Source organism: Epithele typhae, assembly GCF_022376455.1.
Source record: "Epithele typhae strain CBS 203.58 chromosome Unknown BXZ73scaffold_47, whole genome shotgun sequence".
Classification (NCBI taxonomy): Eukaryota; Fungi; Basidiomycota; class Agaricomycetes; order Polyporales; family Epitheliaceae; genus Epithele; species Epithele typhae.
In genome coordinates, this window is record NW_025954238.1 from 130,709 (window position 1) to 152,114 (window position 21,406).

General features: G+C 63.7%; 4 protein-coding genes across 4 annotated transcripts; 3 read left to right on the forward strand and 1 right to left on the reverse strand.

Annotated features, from left to right (window-relative positions):
- Nucleotides 1-549: 549 nt before the first annotated feature.
- On the forward strand, nucleotides 550-1,099 carry BXZ73DRAFT_79642 (uncharacterized protein; the record flags this gene model as incomplete). Its single annotated transcript, XM_048023139.1, has 2 exons — nucleotides 550-870; nucleotides 923-1,099. The coding sequence occupies 2 exons, from the start codon at nucleotides 550-552 to the stop codon at nucleotides 1,097-1,099; spliced, it is 498 nt and encodes a 165-aa protein (XP_047875108.1).
- Nucleotides 1,100-6,363: 5,264 nt separating this feature from the next.
- BXZ73DRAFT_91534 (uncharacterized protein) lies at nucleotides 6,364-10,544 on the forward strand (the record flags this gene model as incomplete). Its single annotated transcript, XM_048026006.1, has 12 exons — nucleotides 6,364-6,794; nucleotides 6,858-6,977; nucleotides 7,088-7,568; nucleotides 7,685-8,299; nucleotides 8,381-8,545; nucleotides 8,747-9,037; nucleotides 9,222-9,505; nucleotides 9,568-9,621; nucleotides 9,777-9,820; nucleotides 9,927-10,053; nucleotides 10,249-10,355; nucleotides 10,414-10,544. 12 exons carry the CDS (start codon nucleotides 6,364-6,366, stop codon nucleotides 10,542-10,544), a joined length of 2,850 nt encoding a protein of 949 aa, XP_047875109.1.
- Nucleotides 10,545-11,224: 680 nt separating this feature from the next.
- BXZ73DRAFT_51208 (uncharacterized protein) lies at nucleotides 11,225-13,493 on the forward strand (the record flags this gene model as incomplete). The annotated part of the gene is made up of 7 exons (XM_048020583.1): nucleotides 11,225-11,583; nucleotides 11,684-11,705; nucleotides 11,783-11,953; nucleotides 12,013-12,215; nucleotides 12,299-12,557; nucleotides 12,635-12,905; nucleotides 13,174-13,493. The coding sequence occupies 7 exons, from the start codon at nucleotides 11,225-11,227 to the stop codon at nucleotides 13,491-13,493; spliced, it is 1,605 nt and encodes a 534-aa protein (XP_047875110.1).
- A 3,536-nt stretch (nucleotides 13,494-17,029) lies between these two features.
- Nucleotides 17,030-19,119, reverse strand: BXZ73DRAFT_91536 (regulatory protein ral2; the record flags this gene model as incomplete). The annotated part of the gene is made up of 7 exons (XM_048026007.1): nucleotides 17,030-17,077; nucleotides 17,134-17,916; nucleotides 17,940-18,089; nucleotides 18,161-18,708; nucleotides 18,760-18,898; nucleotides 18,948-18,989; nucleotides 19,051-19,119. The coding sequence occupies 7 exons, from the start codon at nucleotides 19,117-19,119 to the stop codon at nucleotides 17,030-17,032; spliced, it is 1,779 nt and encodes a 592-aa protein (XP_047875111.1).
- Between the last annotated feature and the right edge of the window lie 2,287 nt (nucleotides 19,120-21,406).

A 21,406-nucleotide genomic window follows, 5' to 3' on the forward strand; every position in this document is an offset into this window, starting at 1 on the left:
AATCTCGCGATTCTGTCTCCAGCAGGAGAGTGGCGTCGACGTGTGTGCCCTCTAGTGGGAGAATTATGCGATAGATACATGTAACTAGCTTTGATATTGATATTCCGACTGACTATTATACATGCCATGCCCGACAGACAACGCATAGGGCTGCCGAGACTGACTAGCAGAGGTGGTGTTTGTACCGTGAGGAGGGTGATCCTGAAGAAGATGGGACACTTGTGAACCTGTAGAGAGCACCGTGGAGATGGGGTGAGGATGGGGAGGCTCTGCTGCGTACTGGGGCTGGGGCTGCGGAGGTGAGGGGTGGGGTTGCTGAAGATACGAGCTCGACATGACATAGCCCTGAGGGCGAGCGGATGGAGGGGACATCACCAGCTCCCTGGGAGACTGCGCTTGTGCGGCTTCTTGGTTCAGCATGTGCGCGTACTCTTGTTGCGCTGCAAGTTCACGCTGCGCGTGCTCCCACTGCATGCGCTCCCGTTCCGCGCGCTCCTGTTGAGCCGCGCGCTCCCGTGCTGCGAGCTCCTGTTGCGCCGCTAGCTCCCTATGCGCGTGCTCCCATTGCGCCGCGAGCTCCCTCTGCGCGTGCTCCCATTGTGCACGTTCCTGAGGAGTGGGCTGCCGGTGCCAGACGACGTGCTGTGGGTGGTACGCGATCCCCGGTTGACCGCGAGGCTCCCATTCTGCCTGCTCCCGCTGGGCCGCGCGCTCCCGTGCTGCGAGCTCCTGTTGCGCCGTCTCAAGGCCTACAACGAATCGTTCACGCAGCTCCAGAAGCGCCTGCGCGGGACGCCAGTGGCGAACATGACAGTTCCCGAGAGCTCCGACGCGGTCGCGCGCGGCAATGGCGCAGCAGCGTGCGAGCCGGTGAGTGGAGAGCAGGCTGGGACGCTGATAACGAAGCTGACGCTTCCAGCAGGTCGATGCGCCGGCCGCAGGTGTCAGTCAGGCTGACGCGGACGATGCAGACGAGTCGGACTCCAGCGACACAGGCTCCAGTACAGGGAGCACGGACGACTATTTTAGGGCCTATGACAGCGACAAGGGAGGATTTGCGGAGGAGGAGAATCCATCTTTAGATATAGATGACTATTGAACATGCATATACACAGTACAGGAGCGACGAATGAGGAAGAGCGTCCGCAGAGGTTCGCCAACGCTGTCCTGCTGGAGGCAGAATCGCGAGATTTCTCCAAGTCCAACTCACGTGATTGCCTTTTTGGGCCTTCCCCCCAAATGGGCCTTCAGGTTGGACCAGCCCGTCGGTAAACATACCGACTTTCAAACTCCGCTGATCCAGGACAGATCAGCCTGAAAGTCGGGTTGGTTACCGATGGGCTGGTTTCGAGCCTAGTGCATTGTGACCTGCAACGAGTTATGATTCCCGCGTGAACAGGGTCACCCCATCTCACCTCGGGGCGCGGGGGGCTAATCATTCACACGGATGAATTCTCACCTCTGAGCCAAAGTCTGTTCGCAACACAAGTTGATAGGGCGACGCGGTGCATAGCCCGCGAAGAATCACGGCATCCTGGGTTCAGCGCACAGCAGCGCTGGCAGTCTGCCAAGAGAATGCGTGTCAGTCCACAGGTGGAAGTGCCCCCATGTGAGACCGCAGGTGACCGATCGCACAAGTAGTGCGAGCTTCGTGCAGGCGACGGAGTGTCACCTTCACGGGTCGGAATTAAACACTACTCACTCACTCACTTAATTTTCATATAGGACCTTCTTCCACATCCTAAGGTGCGATCACACATACTCCCGGTGTGCCCGAATTTGACCATGGACCGTGCGCATATCTTTGCTGGCTGTCGCCCCATGGATGCGAATCAAATCTGTGGCGTGAGGCTTGATGTGGAGGCACTGATGGCACTTGAGTGTTCGGACGGTTCGGCGTGTCGTGGGGCTGGCAGCGTAGATAGCATACAGACTGCGAATGGGTGAAGGAGAAAGACGAAGACACAACTTATGGATGTCCAAAGCAAGCGCTCTGGAACGCTTCGAATGAGAAGCTTCCAGTGCCACGTTGCGTGATCGGATGCACGGTCATGTGACTCGACACGCAAAACGCGTTCAGCTGATCCCCATCAATGATGACGCACAACGTATAAAACGTTCGCCCTTTCGGCGTCCACCTTGCGTCCAGGCTCTAACGCACTAGTTTATGCTCATATTCCCGCCGGCCAGGATGATTTGATTTGTCCTCAAACCGCAGGGATGATGTCCAGTGAACGTATTCGCGGGCGAGCGTCCAGCCTGGGATCAACCTCCAGCAGATAGCTAGCTTCTTGCCGGTTTCAGCGTACCCATTGGATTCGCGGTACGTTAAATGAGTTGATACGAACGCTGTCGTCTGCACGACTGCTGCATTCTCGCACCAGCCCCGATGCGGCGAGACGGGCACCCTCGGCCGGACACCGCGCGAACGTTGCGCGCGACGCCACACGCAAACGAGATGTGATCCCAGCGTCGGACACGGGCGCCGCGCCCGGTGCCGTGCGCAAGACTGCCGCACGTCAGGCGGGGTGGGAGCCGCGCACTCCTCTTCGCGGTCGACTGCATGCATTCGCGCAGAATATTCTGCCCTGCGTCATCGAACCCGAACCTTCTTCCCGCCCCGGCACAGCGGCAAGGCGCCCCACTCCGGCGCGCACCATGACGCGTTCGTACGTAAGTACTCATGTTCTTGCGCCCCGGCGCAACGCAGGCTCAAAAATTCCGGCCAGCGGATCCGCTGCAGGCGAGCATCTGCATCTTGAGATGCCTGCAAATTTCCACCCCGCGCTTGCCGCCACGCCCTCGCGAGGCAGAAGCAATATCAGACCCATAGGGCAGGCGCACCCCCATAAACGACAGGACCCGTGCCCAAGGCGGCGCCAGGCTGACAGGCGTTGAGTAGCACGCACAAGCGCCGGGTGCAGTGGCAGAGCGCGCCCCGCGCCACTGATCGCGCGGGTCCTGTCTGCTCCTCCGCGGCGGCGGCGGGGCCGTCGAACTGCACGCACTGCAGGGCGTGCGGGACCGCGCGGTGGGGAGGGGGGCGGGTGCACACGCCTATCCCTAAACCCCGTGCACTCGGTCTCCTGGCCAAGCGCGTCCACGAGCGCAGGGTCGGATAGCTTAATTATCACTGGACCCGCGCCCTCCGCGATCTCCGTGCGGTGAGCGCATCGCACTTACGAGTTGAGAATCCTGGCCTGCTGAGTCGCCGGGTCCGGGGTGGGGGCTCGGGGCTCGCGAGACAAGCGTGCGTGAGTGCACGCGAGCGATCGGTTCCTGGTGCGAGCCGCGAGCCGCGTGAGCCGATGAATGCTGGGTGTTCGCGTCGCGTCGCGCTCGGGGTCTGGGGCGCGCCGCGCGCAGCGGACGCCAGCGGCGACGGCGGGGCGAGCTCAGCATTGGGTGAGACGGCGCGCATGGGAGCCCGTCGCGCGCGCACGGGCTTTGGATCCATTCGGCTGCCCCATCAGGAGGGAGAGGTGTATCGGACGCCCTCCGGACGTCCCCCCGAGCATCAATGTATCACGCCAACGACGGCACCGTTGACGGTGTACGTCAATACATTTCCTGTTCCTGACCGCTGAGCACGAACATGGACGACGGGCGGGCCGTCTGGCGTCGCCGTCGGCCGAGACTTCGCGTCCGCTGTTCCCGCTGCCACCGCGGCGCTCGATGGCGAGTCGCACGACCAGCTGCTTCCGTCGTCGGCTGCAGCGCTGCCCATGTGCACATCTGCGGTGGTGCACACGCATCTTCTGTCAGCTGTCGACCGTCCGTAGCCGGACCCCCGAGGAACATACCCGCACCGCTTAACCGTCCTGAACGCCGAGCGGGCATGGAGCTTCGGTGGACGGTATGCAATCGCTCGCTCGCGTAACACATCAGCTCGACGAGTGCCATGCGGCTGGACGCGCGGGGCGGGAGTGGGGCAAAGGGAGAGCCGACCCGGGCCCGCCGCTGGCGCCTTGAGCCTTCGCAGCAGAAAAATGACGCGAAGGCGTTCGAAGGCGTCGGACAACGAGGACGGGTTCGAAGACGCGCGAAGCCGCAGGCGCGGTCGGGGGCGTGCGAGCGCGTCGGGGCTGGGATCGAGCTCGAACGGGCTTAGCCTCGGCCTTGGACAATGAATCAATGGACGCAGGAGACGGGTGAATGGGGCGCGCAAAGTGCGTGTTTGCGCCCTCCCCCCGGCCTCCCCCGGCCCTGGCCCGGCCTCAGGGCGCGCGCCGCGAAGCTCGCATCTCTGGCCGGGCGCGGGCACGTACATATCAGAGTTTCTGTCTGCCGCACGAGCGGCGGGCCGGTGAACTGGGTTCGCAGCGGGCCAGGCCGCGATCGATCTTCGTGCACGTATGTTTTCGCTTGGCTTCCCGCGAGAGACGCGGCGTGATGGCGCGAGGCTCGTGTTCCCCGTCGACGTGCCGCCCGGCGGTGTGGTCCGCCCGCGCCCGCCGCAGCGGACCGCGCGGGGGCCAATGTAGCCTTACAAGTCGGGCTGGGGCGGGAGCGGGGGAGGGCGGTTCGCACGGAGGCGTTCTATGGGGGGGTGCGGGCCCCGTGACGCGCCCGCGTGCGTGCGGGGGAGACGATGGAGAGGGTGTGGGAGGGCAGCCCGGGGGAGCGGTACTCGCCCATTTACGAGCGAGAGGACGTTCTCGCTCGAACGTGCTGGCGCAGGGGCCCGCCGCGCGGTGGAGATGGGCGTGGAACGTGGACGGGGGCACAGATCTTGATCGCCGACGATAGCGTTTGCGCACGCCGCGCCGCGCCGCCGTCCGGCCGGACGAATGTGGTTCGCATTGTATTTCGATGGAGGGAGCGTACGGATGGGGATGAATGGCGGAGGGGGAACTTAGCTTTGTAGATGCGCTTCTGCAGGGCGGCTGGCGCGCGGATGGGAATCTTCGCGCGTTCGTGCCGACAGACGACCAATAGGTACTTGTGCCATTTGTTCGAACAAGCGGATCCTTGACAGTCATATACTCGGAAGAGACGCCTGCAGGCACAGATCAAGCGGGGGGCTCACCTGGATTCCCTCACCGTTGGACGTGGGACGTTGCCGAGAACATGATGGAAGGGGAGACGCGAAGGGGAGCCCGCTGAGCGGTAGGGCCGCGTTCGCTATGTCCGCCATGTCCGAGGAGTAGAGCAAAGCTGGACGCGGTCGGCTGAGCGGGAGAAGGCAGGGAAATGCAGATGGTCGAGCGCGGTTCGCTCGCCTGTCGGATTCGGCGGGGAAGGGATGTTTGGCGAGGCTGACAGGGCTCGAGTGTGGAATGTCGCTAGGCCGTCTGGAGGAGCTAGAAGGCGCACTGATGGCCCGGCCGCTCCCACCGCGCGTCTTGATAGACGGGCGTGCTTGCCGGCCGAGAATAGCGACGTTTCTCCGCCATGGGGGCGAGCGCGGGATCGGGCTGCGCCAGGCCTGGGTCCACGGCATGCGCGCCCAGACCACCACCACTCAGAGGTGGAGTATGCGGAGGAGAGCGGGGATGGGGGCAGAGAAGAGCGCGAAGGAGGGCGCGAGGCTCGAGGCGGGGTTCGCACATCCATTGCGAGCGTGAGACGGAGTGTGCTGTGCAGGAAGAAGACGCGGTGGGTGGGAAGGCAAAGATGATGGGCATTGTCGACGGGGCCGGCCAGGAAGAGGCTTGGAAGACCGCGGGTTGTCGAGTGGGCAGGCAGGGCCCCGTTCCCTGCGGGGGCGGGCGCTGAGGCGGATCGATGATCCCGCGCGCAGAGTCAAAAGGTGGGAGCGCACGAACCGTGTTCCCTGCGAATTCGCGCGTGGCTCTCGACCGAGCGAGCTCGCCCTTGTCGTCACCCACCGCTGGCGTGGACTCGGCGCGGACCGATGGGTGCGCCCTCGGTGAGCAGCAGTGTGCAGCGGCAGCGCGTGAGAGGCAGCGGCAGGCTCGGTGGCCGAGACAAGTTTAAGCACGGGTCGGACGGCGTCGGAGGCGGGCGCGGCGGTGCGGGCTTCCCAGCCGCTTCCGAGGGTTAATTACCTGTTACATAATTGCATCTCGAAAATGACGAAACTAACCCGGATGGAGGCGATTCGTCGAGTGTCGTGGTCGAATATGGTCCTGGCTTCCTTCTCGCGGGCCAGATGTTATTTATCCAATGATGACAGGCTTCCTGTCGCCTCTGCCTGCCCCGCACCTCTTCTGCCCGCCCGGCTGCGCCCCCCGCTGTCCCTCCCGCCGCCCCGCGCACCACCACCCGACGCCGCCCATGTCCCACTAGCCGCCCCGCCCACAGCACCCGTCGTCCCCTCCCGCCCCCCGCCCCGTCCAGCGGGTGCTGTACCAAACACTAATCCGGATCAAGAACCACCTCCGCTGGGTGCAGTCCGCCATGTCCACAGGCCACCCCTACCCCGTCTCCCACAATCGCGCCTCGTACTCAGCCTCCGCCTCATACCCATCCGCCTCCACCCCCAGCTCTGCCTACCCGTACCCCTCCTACTCCGCCCGGAGCCCCAGCTACGACGCCAGCCACGCCCGCCCCGATCCCGCCGCGTCCTACTCCTCGCTCTCCGGCACCTTCCACCACGCCGAGCACGACCCCGCCTCGTCCCAGCACTACCCCGGCTCCGCGCGTGCCGACGCTTACGCGCAGCCGCACCAGCCGCACCCGCGCGAGCAGCTCTGGCAGTACGCGCCGCCCGTCGAGGCCCCGCGCGCGCGGCTCGAGCACCCCGCGCTCGAGGGGAGCCCCACGCGGGAGTACCAGCACCACCCCCACCACGGCCCGCTTTCGTCGCACGCGGCCCCGCTCGCGGGACCGTCCCACGCGACCCATGTGGCGGCGGCCGGCGCGCCTCCCACCACCACCAACAACACCACCAGCGGCAGATCGCCCACGTCCGGCCGGCGCAGGGACAAAGCCCGGCTCGAGCTCGCCGCGGACCAGCCGCTGACGACGCAGGGCAAGCAGCGGACGCGCGTGTACGTCGCCTGCGTCCAATGGTGAGCCTGGCCTCTGCGCGCGGTTTTTTCTTCCTTCCGCGTTTTTATCATCTTTCTTCTTCTGCTTTGGATCGCGGGTTCCTGACCGCGCTCGCCCTCCCCCCCTCCAGCCGCGGCCGAAAAATCCGCTGCGACGGCGCGAAGCCCGTGTGCCACAACTGCAGTCGGCGGTCGGAGAACCCGCAGCTGTGCAACTACGACGCCGCGCCGAAGCGGCGGGGGCCCGACAGGGTGCCCGGCGCGCGCCAGCGCGGGATCCCGGGCCAGACGGGGGAGCGGCCCCCACGACGGCGGCGGCGCCCGCCGCCCCCGGACGCGGCGGGGTACGGCGCGGCGGGGAGCGTGAGCGCGAGCGCGAGCCCGGTGGACGTCAAGTCGGTGCACTTCAGCCCGACCTCGCCCGGTGCGTATATGGCCGACGCGGCCGGGCAGCAGCACCAGCACCAGCACCAGCACGCGACGGAGCACATCCCCTCGATCTCCGGACACGGGCAGTACGGCGGGAGGCATCGACAGGACATACCTGAGCTCGTCGGACGCTCGGCGCTGCCCGGTGGTCTGGGCACGCACTATGCTCAGCACCATGATTTCGTAGGTTCATCAGCTCCCCCTGCTAGCCGAGATCAATACGGTGGCTGACCTGGCGAACGCAGACCCCAACGGCCGCTTATGACGGACCCGCGCCTGGCCGCCGCTTGACCATTGAGTCGACTGTATACCCCGGCGGTGGCGCCCGGACTTCGCATGAATACCTTGTACCCGTACCCGAAATTGGAGTGATGACAGAGACTTACGCATACGGCGTCGGAGCGGCTCCCGAGGCGGCAAGAGCGACGACAACGAGAAGACAGGAGCGGGAGGAAGACGATGACCAGAAGATAGTAATCGCAGAGGATCCAGGGCTCCAGTTCACCCGCGAGACCTGGTGGGACGCCCTGCTCAGTCTCTACGCCCATCGGGACGGCGGCGGCGGCGATCCGTTCGACGTGACACTCACCATCCCCGCCGACGTCCGCGAGACGGCGACGCAAAATATCACGGCGGACCTGCGGTCGATCTTCCACACCTCGCCGCACTGGCTCAGCTTCCTCAACCTGCCGCGGTTCTTCGGGGCGCTGCTCGACCCCCGCACGCGCGACGGCGTGCAGCCGAGCCTGATCCTGGGGGCGCTGGCGCTGGCGACGTTCTTGAAGAGCCACGAGATGGAGCTGGGGGCGGCGGGGAGGGCGCGGTCGCTGAGGTTGAGGGACCAGGCGCAGAGCGCGCTGGAGGCGAGCTTGAACTCGCGCTGGCTGGACCACAGCCTCGTCCAGGCCGCATGGGTGCGTCCCCCCCTCCCCGTTGCTCGCCGGTCGCCGGCGGTTGAGTTTCGATGATCCTGACGCTGTCGGCGGACCGGTCAGCTGCTCGCGTTCTTCGAGGTGTGCGCGCACCCGCTGCACTCGACCGCGCGCGTGCGGTCGTCGATGGGCCTGCTGGACTCGCTGATCCGGAGCATGAAGCTGATGTCGCTCGACGCGGAAGATCCCCGGGCGACGGCGTTCGCGTCGAGCGTCCCCGCCGTCCCCGTCCACTCGCCCGTCCGGTGCGCACGGCCGCCCTTCGACGACGCCCGCGGTGCACAGAACGGCCACCGACCCCTCGGCGAGTCTCCGGCTGTCCAAAGCGGTTGGGGGACGGCAGAGGTCCTGGGGTCTGTCGCCGCACCGTCGACTGCACTGGGCTACCACCCGGTGTACCCGTCGGCGCACGACGTCCCGCAAACGCAGGCCGAAGATCACGACCGGTTGGCGGCGGGGGTCCCGGAGGGCAGACAGGGAAGCGGGTGCCACTGCGCGAGGTTCACGCTGGGCCACACGTGGCCGATGGTGCGGGAGTTCGCGCCGCTGTGGAACATGACGCCGACGTGGCAGAGCTCGTGGACGGAGGCGGACATCCGGAAGGAGGAGTGCCGGCGGCTGGTGTGGAGCAGCGTCGGGCTCACGGCGAGCCACAGCTCGTACACGGCCGCGGGGGAGGAGATGGAGACCCAGCAGATGTTTTTGATGGATCCGCGCAACGTGAGTGCCCGCGCCGCCCTTGCTTCCTCTTCTTCCTGTGTCTTCCCGGCGCCCCTGCTTTTTCGCTTTTCGCCGGCAGCCTTTCTTTCCCTTTCTGCCCCCCGTCGATCGCCAATACCCCGAGCGGCGGCGGGCCGGCTTCGGGGCCACTCCAGGACATCGCGCTGATGCTTGGCTGCGGCAGTGCCGTCTCCTCTTCCCCGGCGAGTCCCTCACCCACGCCGACGACGCCCCCGCGGTGCCTCCACCGGACAAGGAGTCGGTCTGGGCGCTGCAGGTGCGCACGATGCTCCTCTGGAACTCGTGCGTCCGCCTGCGCGCCGAGCCCGACGCGCTCGCCGACGCGGACAAGACGCGGTTCGCGGCCGCGGCGTGGGCGGAGGCGGAGGCGATCGAGGACGCGCTGGGCGCGCACGCGTGCGGGATCGAGCGCGCGTACCTCTTCCAGGGCCGGGAGCTGCTGTTCAAGTGAGTCGCGGTCCGTGCGCTCGCGCGAGCGGGCGGGGGTGGCTAACTGGCCGTCGTGACAGCGCGCGGACGTTCATCGCGTACGAGCTCCAGGAGTGGTTGCCGCGGACGACGGTGTACGTAACCCCTTCTCCTCTTGTGTTCTCCCGCCCCCGTGCGCCCAGGGCCCCGAGCTGTCTGCCCGTTGACGGTTGTGGGCGGCGGTCGTCGTCGTCGTCGTTGCGTGACGGGCTTGGTGCTGATGATTAATATTGCCGTCGCGGCCTCGCAGGGAAGCGCACCTGGTCTTCTACCGGCGCAAGGCCGAGGAATGGCGTGAGTGCTCCCTCCACTCCTCCGTCCCGCCGCTCGTCGCTGACGCACGCACTGCACGGGTGTTCCGTCGTCTTCTTGCGCCCGCGGGTCTCGCTGGCATGCGCAGTCACCAGCCAGGCCATGCTCGCCCAGCGCCTGCTCAACGCCGGCCTTCACGTCGTCACCGGCCTGCCCTCGTCCGACCTCGCCCGGCGCCCGTTCTTCCTCTTCTGGTTCATGTCCCAGATCGAGCGGTGAGTCTTCTGCGCGCCTTGCTCGTCTTCGTCGTGGTGGTTTGCGGATGGATGTGGATGTGCCTGAGCAGACACTACGGCCCCCTTTCTGGCCGCCGTGCCCTGTGCCTGATCCCCTGTTCCCACGCGCGCACTTGCCCCTTCTCTCCGACGTTCTCGCCGCGCAAGTTTGCTGATTCGTTCTCCGTCGTACAGCGCGCTGCGGCTGTGGGCGTACGACCGCTCGCTCGTTCTGTCGCTCGAAGTCGCGAAGGCGCTCTCCCGCCCGGTTCAATACCTCATGACGCTGTGGCCGTGTCCAGGTGCGCGTCCTCGTCTACCACGTATGCGTTCGTCTGTATTGCTGACATGCCGTTGCAGAACAGCAGCGTCGCTGGAGCGACCTGCGCGACAAGCTTAACGGCTCGTGCTATGCCGCCTCGGTACCCGGCCTGTCGCCCTATATCTCACCGTTGGACGAGCTCCCTCACGTCCCGCCCTCCGGCTTGTGACCTCACCAAAAACTGCCGCCACCATTTGCTCAATGCTCCTCTGACGCACGTCTCTGCCACTCTGCTCTGCTACCGTAAGTCCTGTTGCTTTCCCTGTGTCCGTTCCTGCACGCGCCCCCCGCCCCGTCCGCACTGCTTTCATTCCGCACAAATACTGTACGCTGTGGTTTATAATCGCTCTGCCCATGCTCATACCCTGCCACTCTCGCCACTTACCTGTTGCTCCATGTGCATCGCGTCTCAGTAGCCCGTTCTCGTTTCCATGCTTCATTCTCATAGTATAGCACACGGACATGATGTGCTTCGCAACCAGTGTACCTTATTTCCGCCTCCTCCGCACCACCTTTACGCCTTGTTTACGCCGCAGTGACTGTCCCACAAATTGCATTGCGCCCATACCTCCTTTCCGATCCCCCAACCCGAACAAAGACCTGTAATTGAAACGCGCCGCGGCCGGACGCCATGGTCCGCCGAAAACGGGTGCAAGCCCAAGCGCTCAAGCTGAGCCTCCAGCGCCTGCGCGCTCCTAATCCGGGCGCGCCCAATGGGCGATTCATCACGCTTGAGCCCTCTCTCTTGACCTCTGACCACCATCCTCCCTGCACTCGACCGCCACACAACCTCGCGAGACTCGAAGACACGCGATGGACGCAGAAGTCCATCCGCAAGATATACCTGCGATGCCCGTCGGGGCCAGCGGCGACATCGGGGCTGCTAGTACTAGCACCGGCACCCCCACGGGCGCCACTGGCGCACCGTTACCCGCCCCATCGCTGAAGCGCAGCGCCGCCGACGCGTTTGAAGAACCCGAGCCAGATGCCGAGGAAGATGAGGACGACGGCGGCGAGGCGGCGACCGTCCCCAAGAAGCAGCGCACCGAAGAGACTGGGGAGCAGGAGACGGCCGGAGCGGAGGCGGCGGCGGTGGACGGCGCCGCGCTCGCGGAGAACCTGGAGGAGGAGCTCCAGTGCGGGTGCTGCTCGGCGATCGTGTACCGGCCGGTCGTCGTCGTGCCCTGCCAGCACTTTTTCTGCGGAAGGTGCGTCTCTCCCGCTTCCCCCCCGTCCTCCTCGTGTGCGCAGGGAGGCTGAGGGCGGTCCTGGGCTCGTTCTTGCCCCCGTTCCCGCCATCACCTGCAGCTGCGTCGCGCTTTGGATCAGGGTGAGTGGTCCTCGCTCGGGCGTGGTGGCGGGTCGTGTGTGGCGGGCGCGCTGACCTACTTCCCTCTACTTGCGCAGAACGGCGGGACGAGCTGCCCAGCGTGTAGGTCCGTCTCCACCAGCGTGCAGTTCTCCCGGCCGCTGCAGAAGGTCGTCGACACTCTTCTCCGCCACGCGCCGAGCAAGGCCCGCTCGGTTTCGGAGCGCATACAAGCAGACGCCATCTACCATCCTGGCGTCTACCTCCGGGTGCGCCTCCCCGGAGCCCTCTTCGCGTACTCGAATTCGTCTGATCGGGCTCCATGCAGATTCCGAGCCCCAGACAGGCCTCGCCTGAACCCGCGATCCCAACAACGAACAGCGCATACACGCGCCCGTGCCCACATTGCTTCGCCGGCAACCAATGGGGATGGCGCTGCCCGCAGCCCATCGTGGACCCGGACGTCGACCCCAGCCACGCGTGGCTTGCAGAGGAGGGCAACCCACCCGGCCACACTATATGCGGGAACTGGTGCGTGCCTCCCGTCCCACCGTGGTCTGTGAAGCGACTGGTTCTGACTTGTGCGGTTCGGCTTCCGCGGTCCCGTGACACAGCGAGACGGTGCTCGCGCTCGCAGCGCCGTCGACGACCCGGTGCGACTTCTGCCAGGTCTCGTTCTGCGGGATCGGCGTCCCGGGGCGGTGCGTCGCCGCCCCGCTCGCGAGCCAGCACCCACACGGGCTCACGGACATCGGCGACCTGATCCAGTGCGGTGAGATCTACGAGTCTTTCGAGAGCAACACGGTCGAGGTCGACTACATGCTCGACTACCTCACCGCGCAGACGCTCTCCCCACACCACATCTACCGCGAGGTGCGTTGGAACTTCGCCCTCGCCCGGCGCTCTTCGTCGACCGCGTCCGCGCTCCGGCTGACGTCTCTCGCCACCAGATCGTGGGGCACATCCAGTCCCAGCCGCGCGGGTTTGCGCCGCTCATTGAGCTCGATCTGTTCGCGGAAATGTACCAGGTGCCCGGGGGCGCCGACCCTGGGCCGTCTACGCCCAGAACGCGGATCTGCCGGCTGTGTGCGACCGAGGTTCTGCTGTACGGCCTGCGGGAGTGGTGGGTGCGAGAACGCAGGAAGGGCTTCCTCGAAGAACACGTAATGGCGCGCCCGGACTGCCCCGACGGCACGCAATGTCCGCGTCAGAAGAACCACTGTGAGCGTCTTCATAAAATTTCTTGCGTCTCGAGGACGCGAGTGTTCTGAACATGTGCTCATCTCGTTTCCACTTCCACGGGCGCGTCTGCTCCAGCGCACGCGAAAGAATGTGAGTTCTCCCCTCCACGCCCCCGCGGACGTGCGAGTGCTGACTCTGCGGTGTTCCGTTGTTGCGTTCAATCTAGTCAACCACATCATCGACCTCGCACCCCCACCCCCACCCCAGCCGCCGTCGGACACCCTGCCGCCGTCGCGATCACAGCAAGCCCACGCGCCCGCACTCACGCAGGAGGAAGACACGCTTTCAGACGTCGACTTCTCCCTGCTGCCGTCTGGCTCCGGCTCTGGTGTGCATAACCCTGGGGCCCCATCGGCGTCCGGGTCGCGGGCAGCTCCCTCTTCGCAATCGCAAGAACAACAAATGCGCGCATCGCTCAGCCTCCCGCCCGCGCTCATCGAGGCCGCTTTTCGCACCGTGCCGGCGCGAATCGCGGCGGCGGCGGCGCTCGACGCCGCAGACCTGGTCGAGTACGGGTCCGCACCGTCGTCGCAGGACTTCCGCGACGAGGTCGACGCGCTGCTCTAGGACCGGCAGTCTGGCGCGGCACACCATGTGCTTAGACGTCTCGCTCTCTCCGCCAAGAGTTGCGCTCCGCTATCTTGGCCGCGAACTCCGCGTACGGCAGTCCGTCTTCACCGTTCCGCCACCGCCTTCCGGTTTTCTGTTTACTGTTTTCCATCGGCCCTTTCCCCGTCACGAGTTCCACGATCCGGCTTCGTGCTATCGCCCTTGGCAACGCCCCGTGGGTGCGTCGCGCGGGGTCGGTTCCCGCTCCCATCCTGCACATCGTATCCCACTTCTTCATTCTCAGTGATCTCAACATAGCATTTACGAATACAGCGCATTGTACTCTACCCTTGCTTCCTTCTTCCGTCCGCCTAGGCCCTTTGCCTTTACGTCGCACCCGTTTCCCGTCGCATCGATCCCGCTCGTTGGCCCGTCCCCGCTCCCCATACACCGTCTCCTCCACTCGTTCGTTCTGCCGTCCGTCGCTGTCCTCGCTGTCCCATTTGGTCTCCTGCAGGAACCGTCGTCGGATCGGTCCCATCGCCCATCGCCCATCGTCCTTTGCACCTGTACAGATACGCTGCCACCGCTGCCCGCCCCTCTCTCTCCACTCACCTGGTCTGTCGCCTGTCCCCACGTACCCCACGCACCCCGGTCCACGCTCACGACGGAATTCGAATGGATCTCCACCGTCCGTTTTCGCACGCGCTCGAGTCGCTGCGGGCGTGTCCCCCGCCCGGGCCCCGCCTGCAGGTCCCACGGCCGTTGAACGTCCCAAGTAGTTTCGTTGGATTCGCACGGCGCACCGAATCGGCGGCGGCGGGAGGGATACATAGAAGTCAGAAGGCGTGCGCGCGCGTTCGGATTCGAACGCGGCGCGGCGCCTCGTGAGTTGGCGCAGCGATTCCGAGCCCGCAGCGCACCGCCGCGTCGGGCCCGACGCGCGCGCCCCCGGGGGCTTCGAGGATTAGACGTCGAACGGAGGCCGGCCGGTCGCGACTCGCAGGACCCTTGAGGTGAAGGCAGCTAGAAGAGGCATGAGTCTAGCCGCCACGTGGCCCCGGGGCCACAGGAAGCTTGGGACACCGCTGGGAAGCGGGGGCAGCATCGACGTCTGCCAGCTGCAAGGTTTGCGGCGTTCAGGTGCTGATGCCCCAGCGCGGGCGCGTCGAGGGTGCAGACGGCCCCGAGCGCCGCGCGAGACGTCTACAATGCATTCGCGGTTCGTGCTGACGGAGTGTGGCATCGGGGGTCGTGGGTGCGCGGTCACGCGTTGGGGGCTGGATTACACTATGGCGGCGGCGGAGTAACAACACTACAGCGTACAGCGGATTTATCACCGGCGGAGTCCAGTAAGGAATGGTCAGGGTCAGATATATATATGTGGCGAGAGCGTAGGATTATAAACAATGGGGTCAGCATATGCGAGGCCGTGGGGAGGGGGCGGGGAGGCCAAGAGGCCGTCTAGAATGTGGTGGAAAATGATACACCGGAGTACACGGGCGCGCGCGCGCGAAGCAGTGGGCGAAGAAACCCGACGCCGGAAGCGGACGCTGGCGAAGAGGACGGGGAGCTCACAGGTAGCCGATCCCACTGCCGTACATGTCACCCTTCTCCTCCCACGTCTTCGCCGTCTGCTCGCGGACGCGGGTCGACCGCTGCGCCTTGGCCTCCTCCGCGCGGCGCCGCGCTTTCTCCGCGAGGTCCTGCGCGAGCCGCTCCGTGCGCGCCCGCGCCGCCTCCTTCTTCAGCCGCTTCTCCTCGGCCTTGCTCAGGCCCTCGCCCGCGGCGGGCTCCGCCGAGGTCTCCGCCCTGTCCTTGTCCTTGTCCTTCGACCCGCCCCCCCGAACAACTTCCCGAGTCCGAACGTCGACTTGTTCGGCGCGGCGCTCGTGAGCGACGACCTGTCGGAAGACGTCGACGTCGACGCCACCGGGCTCGGCGGACGCAGTGGTCGCTCCATCAGGTGCGCACCTGTCCCTGCCCTCCAACCGCGGCCGTGCGCCGGGGCAGATGTCGGCGCGCGCGTCGACGGGCCCGGTACTGGAGGCAGCGCTGAGCGCTGCTGGGGAGCGAACGGTGCGTGGTACTGCGCACGCGAGTCTGCGGGCGGCGCGGACGCCGGCGAGAGAGCAGGCCCGACGATCTGTAGCCGCCGCAGGTCGCTCGGGAGGCGTTTCGCGGGCGGGCCGGGGCTCGCTGCCCTATGCTCGATGCCTGGGTGCACGAACCTGTGCTCGTCGGGAGACGTCATCGTGTCCGTCGACAGCCGGGTGTAGGTGTCTTCGGGCAAGTACGTCGCGTACGAGGCGGAAGTCGCGCCCGGCAGCTTTCCATACGGGGGAAGGGTGTAGTAGCGCGGGTTGGGGGACCCGGCGGGCGAGTATGGGGAGGATATGGTTGGGCTGAGGGGAGGGGAAGCGATGGCAATAGACGCGGTGCGGCTGGCGGCAGGAGTATGCAAGGACGAGTAGGACGTCGCAGAGGAAAGCGAGCGCGAATCGTCCAGCGAGGGCAGGCTGCCGCGGAAAAATCCGGCCCGCGAGGGGTTGAGTAAGACAGAGTCGCTCAGATCGCTCTCGCTACCCATCCACGACGCGCCATCCGATTCGGCGTAAGCCGAGGAGCGACTTGAGATAAGCCCAGTGTTGCGCTGATAGGCGAGGTGGAGCGCCGACAACGAGTTACGGATTTCGCGGGGTGCGTTCGACTCCTCCATGTAGATATCATCGAAAAGGCCGAGCTCCGTTGGTGCCATGGGCACGGGCTCTTCCAGACCTCCAGATGTACTAGCGTCCATGGCGGGGGCCAGGATATCGGCGATCGCGAAGATGTCCTGCTCCGTCGACTGCGAGATGACGCTGAACGGCCGTGGTCTCCTAGCCGGCGACGAGGGCATGCTTCCGCTTGATGCGTAGACATCCTCCAAATAATGGCCGTCATTTGACAGAGACCGGTAAGGTAGTTCGCTGTAGTTTTCTTGGGAGAGACCCTCAATAGAAGCCATGCGGCTGAGCATTTGGTTTGGTGGAGTGGGGAGAGGATTGCTTGGCGGCGGAGGGCGACCTGCACAGACAGTCAGCGTGCTGCGCGTTTGCAGGAACGGCAGGTTGAACATACCAGCACCAGCTGGTGGTGTCGCGGGCGTGTCAAACGTTGTTTCCTCACTAAGCGGTGCAAGCCTCCTGGAGTGGGTGGGAACCCGTACTGTCTGTCCGGGAATGCCGAAGTCCTGCAGATCGACGAGCTCGCTCTCGTCTTTGTTAAGCGTTAGCGTGAAGGCTGATCTATGGCATAAACGCTCACCAGTACGCCCAGACCCCCGCATGTACCCGCGAGGTGCGCCGCCTCCACCACGCATGTACGAGGCATCAGACATACCGCGTGGACGAGCCGCGAGGTCCAAACCCCGTGTTCCGCCGCCGCCGCCGCCGCCCGAAGCATCGGAAGACTGGCCATTTCCTGCACTACCGTCCTTACCATCCTTCGCACGACCAGCAGGGCGTTTTTGCGAATAAGCCTAGATGACAAAGAGTGCGGCATGAGCTGGTGTATTATGAGGGATGCGACAGATACACCATACCATGACGACGCGCAATGCACTACAGAGGGTTGGTTTCGTCAGCTCATTGCGCCAAAAGCGGTGGGACTCTGGGACTCGCCGTATCTGAAGGCTCCTGCAACTGCAAAGCGTCGAGACTCCGTAGATACCGACAGAGGTCGCGTAACTCAGTGCACGGTGCATTGCGTGTTTCACAAGAGTCTGCAGGTGGTCGAGCTGGTACGTGCTTGAGAGCAGGAGTAACTGACTAAGAACAGCTGGCGCGTGCTGCAGAGGGGTGATGAGTGCCATAGAGTACAGGTACTGCACGAAGGCGAGGGTGATAGGGTATGGTTCGGAGAGGTTGAAAGTACGCGGGGTGAGGCGGGGGTCGGGGCGCTGCTCTTGGCGGTTAGAGGTAGGGACTTCGGGGGTGAGTGTATGCGAGCCGACGGCAGGCAATGCTTCGAGAGCACGAGAGGCGGCCTGTAAGAAGAGCTTGCGCTGCTCCTTAAACCATGGCCAGCGGTCCTCGAGGAGCTTCCGTGAAACTTTGATCCTCCGGTTGTCGTCACAGATGATCTCGAAGTCCCCCATGAGACCCTCTTCATAGGCCGCCAAACCGAGCTCCTGCATCGGGATGTCGAGCATCAGTGGAGGCGGTTGGTAGATGCCGAATGCCTCCAAATCAATGCAGGTGACATGGTCCCAGCTCAGGAGACGCCGGTTGTAGTCTTCAACCAGGTTGCCGTGCCTGTTCCCGAACACGACAAACTTGTTCGCGCTGGCCCAGAGGCAACTGCGGAACCACGAGCCAGAGGCAAGAGCGCTTCCTGGATCAATGCGAGACCAGGTCATGTTGATGAGGTCGAGCGCCCAGATGGAAAAGGATTGATAGGTCTGAGACAGGTAGTGCCCGCGACGATAAAGAAGGTTCCCAGAATCGCGCCCGTCGGGAAGCGAAGACCAGGAGGGAAAGAGGTACCGGTCATTGACGAGGAGCGGTCAGAAACCGTGAAGTCGCCATCTGACAGTGGAGTGAAAACTTCCAGCTCACGCTGCACATCAGTGAACTATCAAAGTGGGCACACGACCATGAGTAAAATCATTGAATGAAAAGGCGCGCATACTAAACGGGACTCACGTTGTAATTGCTGAACAAGAAGATATCACATGGGTACTCGTCGGTGGGCGCTGCGGAGTACGGGAGGTGGATTAGAGACTCGCCCTGCGTGGCGTTGGGCGTAACGGGACCCTTCTTGTCGACATTGAAGCGTGTTCCCGGAGGGCCCAATCTGGACGTTGGCTGTGATCCACGCATCTCATCTTGGGGGAGCCGCACTCGCTGGTCCGCTGTGACCGCAACACTACGGTAGGTGCCGCAGTGTCGAGGGTAGTCCCGACGCTGGATCCAAGTTTGCGCTACGAGGTCAAAGATGTAGACGTCGTCCAGCCAGACGTTGGCAAGATCCTGTCCACCAATGATGAACAGCCGGTCGGCGGTGACCGAGGAGAGATGTGCGTAGCGCGCATTGGGTATGAGCGCAGAGTCAGCAGAGATGGGTACGGCGGGGAGCCAATGGCGAGTGTGGAGATCGAAGAGACGGACGTCGTTGAGAACGCAGAGATCCTCAGGATTGTCTGACTGGGGTTTGATTGCCATCCCACCGAAGATAATGAGATGGTTCCGCCCTGGAGTGCGTGTAAGGGCATGCGCGGACGCGCGTGAAGCGGGACACGTACAAGTATCTGCGCTGTGGAAGTAACGCGCCTGGGGAATATCGTCCTCCGGTGACTGAGCTATCCTCTCCCATCTGAAGCTCTCGAGGTCGAACATATAGATGTCTGAGACCATCTTGCGCTCGGAGACGAGACGACCGCCCTAACGCATATCATCGGTACACATTCAAAGCATACACCGAAGTACTCACGTAAAGGTACATCCTGGAGCCGACCACGGTAGTGGACGCGCCCTGTATGCAGGCTGCATCAGACTGGGGACGGGCGAGGATGCGTTTGAGCACGGATACGTACGACGAGCTTGGGAGGGACATCGCCAGTAGTCTTGCGGCAGAAGGCGGTGAGGTCGGAGATGGGGTACATGGCAGAGGCGGGAGCTCGCCCCTGGGACGGGCGGGGGGCGGCCGAAGACAGGGCGGGCAGTGATACGGACGGAAAGCAGAGGGACGAGGCGGCGGCAGGGACGGGAGCGGAGGACGGCGCGCGGTACACTTAATATTACAGTGATTCAGAGGCGCTTAGACTGCGCGCTGGGCGCTGTCGCGGGAGATTCCTCTGCCGAATCTGGCCGTCCCTCCTCCGCACCGCCCGCTCAGTTGGTACCTCTCTCTCCGACCCCCGCTCCCCATTGCTCCTGCAGACTGCTGTCATCCAGCGTGTTTCTTTGTGGCCGCCGCAGCGGCCTATCTGTCCAGCTTGCCCGCGAACATGGCATAGTTTACTACTTGAGATGGCTAGACCCGGTCCAGACAGCGTGCGCGCGGACGTCAGGGTTTTCGGTCTTCAAACACGCTAGTCTGCCCTGCTTGTGATCGCTCCCTTCGAGATTCGCTTCGAGAGTTCCACCTGTGGCGTCGCAACGTGCCCGAAGAATCTCCACCAGCCCGACTCTCCCACTCCGGTCCCTCCGGTTCCCAGCGTCGCCTGCCTCCCCACAATCTTCCTCTCTCCTCGTCTTCCTTCCCCCGTGGCCGCAGCCAGCGTTCTGCTTCTTGTGTGATCCTGCCGTACGGCTCTCTTTCTTCGCCTCCCCACCGCTTCCTCTTGTCCCCAGCATGCTACCCAATACCGCTCAAGTACTGGCGCATCCCACACTTTCAACCTTGTACACCAACTTCCTGTACGTCATATGATGGTGGCCAGCCAATTGAAACCGAGTCTATCAGAACTCTGCTCACGCTAGTACTTATAACCGTCAAACGCTGAACCATCCAGGGGCGCGATCTGCCGGCCTCTTCAACCAGCATAGCTGCAGTCGGAATCTCCCGTCTGTCTCGACGTTCTCGACGTTCTTCGAATCACGAGACATGGACGTGTAGCTTGAGCACGTACACGATCTCGGTCTGGAGGACGATTATCACCTGCGGCACTGATAAGACCTTCGCCGAAGCCACCAGATGTGGCGGAATAAACGTTTGCCTCAACGTAGCTTCCCGACCACCGCTGCATGTTCCTAGGCCGAGCGCCAAGAACCAATGTCTCATTCATTTTGAATTCGACTCATGCACTCGACTTATTATTGAACGTAGCATCTCTACCATCAGCGCCATCACCGGTGTGCGGCTCTCCCAAACTGCGAGTGCTATCTAAGCTACCTTACCCTTTGTCTCCTTATGCGCCTCAAAAACGGCGACTCTGAGTCCTGGGTAAATGTCAATGACACGGCACATTGGGACCCTCTAGATGCCGTGACCAAGGTTGCACCCTATTGCACCGGAGCACGTCGCTGCACCCGTGTTCCAGATGCCCATCAGCTACTAGTATTCCAGTCCTTGGGCACACCCATCTTGCGGCTTCTCGCCGCCCAACGTTGATTTTCCGTGGACAGGACCGCTCTCAGCTCAAGTATGTGAATGATCCGTACCCATGTTGACGCAGGGAATGCGCAGGAGTCATGCAAGGCTCGTTGCCAGAGACTGTGTTCGAGCCACACTCATGTTCGAGCCGACGCCGGATCAGCGACTAGAATTTAGTCTGAGCAGGATTGGTGGGACTTACCGTCCCCAAATCGCCTTCGATTACTCAAGCGTCGGCGTTGAGTACTTGAGTACTTAACCGCGCGGGTACGACGCGAGCCTCGCGGGGTATACATTAAGTCCCTTCCCAGCCGAGGGCGGGAGCCGCTGATAGGCTTTGGGACCAAGTCCGCTGCAGACAATCTACCACCGGAAAAGGCAGTCCACCGAGGCCCACCGGCGTTCTCGGCTCCGGAAGCACAGTCTTGCAAGGCACCTTCACGTACACAGGACCTGTGGCGGAGGCGACACTGCTCTCCCAAGCCGAGGGTGCCTCGATATCCGTATCATGGCTTCGGGCAGGTACGGTTCCTGGAAATGTTGTTGGTCTCCAGACACGGGAGATCTATAAGGAATGGCTGGAGGACTTATGTTCAGATAGGTTCAGACAGAGGTTGATGATGAAAGTATATGCTGATTGAAGAAGACCAATATCTAGCTCTTCAAGAGATCCCCGAATAATTATTTGGCATACGACCTATTTTCCACTCAGACATACCATTCCACCGAGAGTCGCTGCATCTTACGGAGACGACTGGCAGTATTTGAGCTTCGATGTTGGGCCGTGGGGCACCAAAAAGCCCGAGGAGGCGAGGAGATTCCCGATATGGCACGGCGGGCGCCAGACCGTGAGC